This window comes from Kogia breviceps, chromosome 6 (genome assembly GCF_026419965.1).
Source record: "Kogia breviceps isolate mKogBre1 chromosome 6, mKogBre1 haplotype 1, whole genome shotgun sequence".
NCBI classification, from domain to species: Eukaryota; Metazoa; Chordata; class Mammalia; order Artiodactyla; family Physeteridae; genus Kogia; species Kogia breviceps.
Genome location: NC_081315.1, coordinates 13,747,481 through 13,753,480, shown reverse-complemented (window position 1 = coordinate 13,753,480; position 6,000 = coordinate 13,747,481). Strand labels below are relative to the sequence as shown.

Genomic DNA, 6,000 nt, shown 5'->3' with positions numbered 1-6,000 from the left:
ATAATCTTACATGGGGGACATTTTGACCAGAAAACATTGAATGACAGGGAGGCTTGTTCTGGTTTGAGCACTGAATGGGGATTTATTGTGAACACACGCTGTTGAGTCTTAAGCCTATCAATCTTGTACTGGATTACTGTTTCTTAACGAAGGAACGACAGATCTCTTATTTTGTCGGTGCATTTTAATGTGCAATGACGTGATCGATAGAAACCAAACAGCAGCTATTAAAATGTAGATGCAGGCTTGATGTTCTTATAAGTTCGGCTTCTGGAGTTTCATATACTGTGAGCAAATACACTTGAATTTGTCTTTCATTCCAATATACAGCCTGCAACAGAAACATTCCTCTCAAATTTACACAGTTGGAAAAAAAAATCTGAAAGCAATGAACAAACAAGGAATAGGTGAGCCTACCTAGTTACAGAAAAGTTAGCTAATGAGATCAGGATGAGTTAAAAATGAAGTAACGTACCCTGGTCAATGAAAGACATGAAAATGTAGATGACAACTGATGTTGTTTGAATATGATATATGATACGATATAATGCTTGATAGGACAGGTTACTCCAATAAATGATTTCAGCAATAAATATTTTTAAAAGAAAGACAATTAGAGCTTACTTATCTATTCACAACCATTTATTGTGCACATGCCACATGCAGAGCATAAATATGGATTAAAATAGAATAAAAGTGACAGTATTTTCAAACATATTGTTTCTGGGACATTTTGATAGGCAAATACCATAAAAGAGGAATTCTCCTGAGAATTAACACATCTCAGCCTATTCTGTGAACACGATTTTTTTCCCCATGACTTAATGGAAACCACTTGCCACCCAAAAAGAAAAACCAGGAAAGCCTGTCTACATCCCTGCAGCCATTTATTTACTGAATGTGCGCACATTAAGGTATTACTATACTGATTATATTTCTCATGTGGTTTTTAATTAGAAAGTGTATCCAAAAGCAAAACAGCACAGACACATACAAATTGAAAAATGTAAAGAAACAGAAGATAGAGCTTAACACATAAGGCAAATGACACGTTGAAAATCCAAACCCCAAACCTTAAAACATTTGGGGTTGATGGGAGACAAAATGAAGCCACATTAAATTTGTGTAAAATTATTCAGTGTGTCTTCCCTTCCCTTATGTCTGAAAAGCTTCTCCTTTCAGTAGGAATGACTAAACTCCAAATATCACAAAAATGTTAATATAACTCTAGATTTACACTGGAACAGGGAAGAGGAATTATTTCCTACAAAAGTGGTCCTTGAAAATGGTACCACGAATGCCTTTTTGTTATAGATCATTTTTAAACATAACGCTGAACTAATATTTTGGAGATTAAACTCTTATTTCTACTTGTCTTCATACAGTGACCAGGTGGTCAGGTTTTAGTTTTAGACTCTAACTGTAATCTGAATTAACAGGAAATACGAAAGCTAAAAGCAGATGCAGAGGGCATTATTTTTAGGCTGCTACTTCAGTGAGCAACATTCCGTCCCTGTAGAAATGCGGTACATTTGAACCGGTCACTAACGTCTGGAAACTGGGGAATTCAAGCAGGGGATGCTTCAGAGTCATGGACTGTGATCTTCATCTGTATTATCCTAAGCACAACATTCCAAAATATACAGCTGGAGAGACTAAAAGTAATGCTCTACAATAAAGAGGTAATAATTTAAAAAATGCTACTGACATGGTATATTTATAATCAGAAAAATAAATATTCAGGGAGCTCACCAGAAGATTAAAGTGCTCTCTGCCGGTTATTAAAAGATTAATGCTGGTGTATTAAATATGGCATTCCCCACTGTAAAATACAGAGATTCTTCTGGGTTATCATTAATATTTATTTCACAGGATTAGCCGTTTTAGGAACAGACAGAAGAAGGCTTCGCCACAGCAGAGAAGGACAAAAGCACAAAGACAAAATGTTAAGTTAGGGGGCGACGTTATCCTTTTAGGGATAAAATTTAGAGAAATGCGACGTTACGCTCCATGAATAATATGCAGAAAGAAAAGTGTAATAAAAACGAAGTGCTTAACGTGAGATAACTTTATAAGAAATCCAGGGCACATAAAATTCTTTGAAGGAAATAGCCAAATGCCATTCCAAATGCCACTGACTTATCAAATACTATCTTGGCATAGAATCGGTAAAGGCAAAACTAAGTAACAAGCACAAATCTCTACCACACCAAGACAAAACCACCAACTTACTTCATGTTGTGTAAAGCAAAGGACTGACACTAAGATAATGGGGCAATGCACACAGCCCGCATGTCTTCTACAGGTGGTTTCAGCAGCGATGGGAAAAAACGCACAATTCCGCTCCAGCTTTTAGAAAAGAAACAGCAAAAAACTTCCTGCCTCCCTACAGATGCAGGGTGACGAGGTAGTCTGGGGTTGCTATTGGTGAACCATTTCGTTGGCTACTTTGTGTCACCCTTCTCATTCTTTTATCCCCAGTTAATTATTATCTGCATGTCAAGTCTGCTAGACGATAAATTAGCAGCTTTCAGGACAGATACCTTGAAAAGTTCTTAGGGAGGTTAAACAAATATTATAGCCTAAAACCCCTCTAACAAACATGCACACAATGAAGTCGCAAGTGACTGATGGGTCAGGCAGGGCTTGCGGCTCGGTCTCAACTGTAAAAGCACAAACAAACTGAAATGATAACTCAGTGTGACCGTGGGCTTTTGTCCATTTTGGTAACAAAGAAAAAAACAACAACTATCAAATGCCATAATCTCTTTTCTCAAATATCAATAGGATCCACAATTTTACCGCAATTGCTTCTCTGTCTTCCTGTGGTAGCTACATAATTTTTTCCCTAAAATGAAAAAAACAGGGCTTCCCTGGTGGCGCAGTGGTTGAGAATCCGCCTGCCGATGCAGGAGACACGGGTTCGTGCCCCCGTCCGGGAGGATCCCACGTGCCGCGGAGCGGCTGGGCCCGTGAGCCGTGGCCGCTGCGCCTGCGCGTCCGGAGCCTGTGCTCCGCAACGGGAGAGGCCACAGCAGTGAGAGGCCCGCGTACCGCAAAAAAAAAAAAACAAAAAAAAAAAAAACAAAAAAAAACAAAGAAAGTCTGGTCTGAATAATTAATCACGTTCCTCTCTACACTATCAAACCTCTGTGAATTCCGAACTTCATGATTACATTTGGAAGTGGTTCATTTATTGAGAAAGAGCTACCAAAAGAAAAAAAAAAATCTAAATTTTTATCACATCCCCAAGCCAATCTTTTATTTTTCCAATGTAGAACTAAAGAAAAACAATTATTCTGCAAAGAGAAATTTCAAACCTTCATCAGTCAGTAGTATAGTTCTGAAACTGATCTAATTGATTCATTGTCCAAAAAGGGGGAATTCAAAAAATTTTCTGATCGAATCCTCTGATTTACCACAATTCCCAACTGCATCCTTTTCTATTTATTCTCTTTAAAGACAGAAAACTTTCAGAGCCCAAAGTTATTCAACAAGCTCTTTACCTCAGCATGGGGAAGGGAAAAAAAAAATAGTTTGACTAATACAGGTGGTGAAACATACACAATGGACAGAAATGGTCATATTTTAATAAAAGGCAAAAATTTAAAGTTCATAAGCTATATGGTAGCTTTTTTGGGGTGGAGGGGATCGGAGAAAAAGATAACATCTCTTTTGGGCATGACACATTTTGATCAAAATCTCATTGGCCTTTCCTACTGGAATGATCAACTGTAAAGACAAAAAAAAAAAAAAAAGTATAGTTTAAAAAACCCTGACACCTACTACTGATAAAATTCTGTTTAAACTCCTATTTACTGTTTTAAAGATAAACACTATTTTTTAAAAAAACACAATGTTTCACTTATTAATTAAGTGTAAGGCATTTTTATTGCCTTTTATAGATTTACTCACAACTACCTAGTAAGGAAAGAAGGTATAATTATTTCAGCATAGAGGTTGAAGGGTTTTATTCTAAAATTTAATTCTTCACTGATTTATTCTAAGATGAACTTAACAGTCAACCAGGAAACTGGCTTTTATAAAAGTTATTTTATGGGCAGAAAATGCAGGAAAAGAGGTAATAATAAACACCAAACTGTCTCTTTACTTTATGAAGCCAGATATTTCCTCACAGACTTGATTTTCAAAGCTTGGAATTTATCCCTTCAGGGCCACTATTATTTTTCAAAATTCCATATAAATATTAAATCTAAAAATTAATCGGTGATTTAAATTCTCCTCTTTCTCTTCGAATTTCTTCTCTTCCCCTGGACTGTTGACTTTCAAAAATTCACAGAGTGAGCATGTTTCTTGCAAAGTGGCTTGTCCTTCTTGGAGAAAAAGGTCTGACCTTCCAAACTTTCACAACATACCTGAAAAAGAAGCATTATTTGAGAGAATATCATTATTTTACCAAGTACGCCTAACAAGGAGCAAATGGTTTTTTTACCCAATGGATAACATGACAAAGCACTTTAGTTGGTTGTGTTAGACCCCCTCACATTTCACGATTACTATTATATTCCATGGAATCTTTCAAGAGCAATGAAGAATGACTTTTTCCTGGAATGCATTCTAATTTATTTAAACTCACTGATCATTATTTTTGTCTATTGGCAATGACTACTTGGCCCTCGTGAAAAAATTAACACATCTATAGGTCACATTAAATATAATTTGTCTTCTCAGATTCTAGTCAATGTTTTAAATCTGCCTCCTGTTGTGGAGAAACGAAGCATTCAGAGAAACAAACCCAAAAACCCAGCACAGTTGCTTTGCCACCCATTCCCAAGCCCCTAAACATACAGTCACAGAATACCTGACAGTTCTTTTTAATTCATTTCTTTTTTACTTAAAATGAAAACCCCAGTCAACATCTGGCTGCTGGAATATTATGTCGTCAGTGAACCATTCACACTTATGTCTTCTTCTTTTTCCTACTGTCTTTGTTAATTTTAATGCTCCTGAGCAGATCTACCAGCGAATAGCAGGAGGCAAATCTGCTAAAAGTTGTGGCTTTTTATAGGTTTTACGCAGTCTAAGAGATGGATGAGGTAAACAAGACAGGGTTCACTGGTAACGTTCGAGGAAATTATTTGACTTCAATTAACAAGCCTTTCGCCCCTTCCTACAATGGGTATTAAAAGCTATTCGAGATATTAAATATAATTTAAAGAAACATCTGAACTGAGTACTTTATTAGATATTTACTTCTAAATTTAAAAAATATATATCTTAGGTTCACGTTGATCTCTGAATCTATGCTCATCATTAAAAATAAGACCAAAAATATCAAATGAAAGAGGTAAATATATTACTACAAGTTGATTACAGTCTCAAAAAGAAAAGAACATTCATAGACTATTATGAAGGAAGGAAATGGATCAACATACAGTTTACTTCCAGTGTTAAGTCAGTAATAGATTTTTGTAACAGTTTACTTCTATTTTAAGAAGTACCTATGTTTTCATAAATTACTAAAAACACTCGAATAAAACATAGTTTTTAAAAAGTAAAGGGCTCTTATTGTTTTAAGAAATATATAGCTTCTCCTTATAAACAAAAATGTATCAAAAATAGGATTTTCTCTAAAGGGGTAAACATCATATTCTGTGCCAAACAATTCCAAAAAGTACCGGAAAATTTAATAAACAATTTTCGAAATCACTGTAAAATTACTTCTGGGTTTGAAGTACTGAAAGATATGAAAACTGTTATTTCCATTTAGTGCTTAGGCTAGAACCGGCCATACGGCCGTACCACGCTCCTTCAATTCGGAAACAAGAGTTCACTTACTGAGCATACAAAGCAAGTGTCGTGCCAGGTGTAGGCCAGAGCTTCCAGGAACATGTCACCAGCTTCTATGGGAAACTCACATCCATGGCATATAGTGCCAAAGAGGGCATAATAATCTGTATTGGGGCAGGGGTAGGGGTAGACACAATTTAAACATGACAAAGCTTTAGAATGATAATAATGACAAAGCTTTTAGAAAAG

The 6,000-nt window shown here is 36.0% G+C and overlaps 1 protein-coding gene across 1 annotated transcript in view; it reads right to left on the bottom strand.

Annotated features, from left to right (window-relative positions):
• Positions 1–628: 628 nt before the first annotated feature.
• The window catches only part of LOC131758452 (PDZ and LIM domain protein 5-like), an 83,222-nt gene continuing 77,850 nt past the window's right edge, over positions 629–6,000 (bottom strand). The window contains exons 10-11 of the mRNA XM_067036984.1: positions 5,800–5,915; positions 629–4,376 (exon numbers count right to left, since the gene is read on the bottom strand). Coding sequence (XP_066893085.1) covers positions 4,287–4,376; positions 5,800–5,915 — 206 coding nt within the window. The 3' untranslated portion in view covers positions 629–4,286. The remainder of the gene's footprint in view (positions 4,377–5,799; positions 5,916–6,000) is intronic.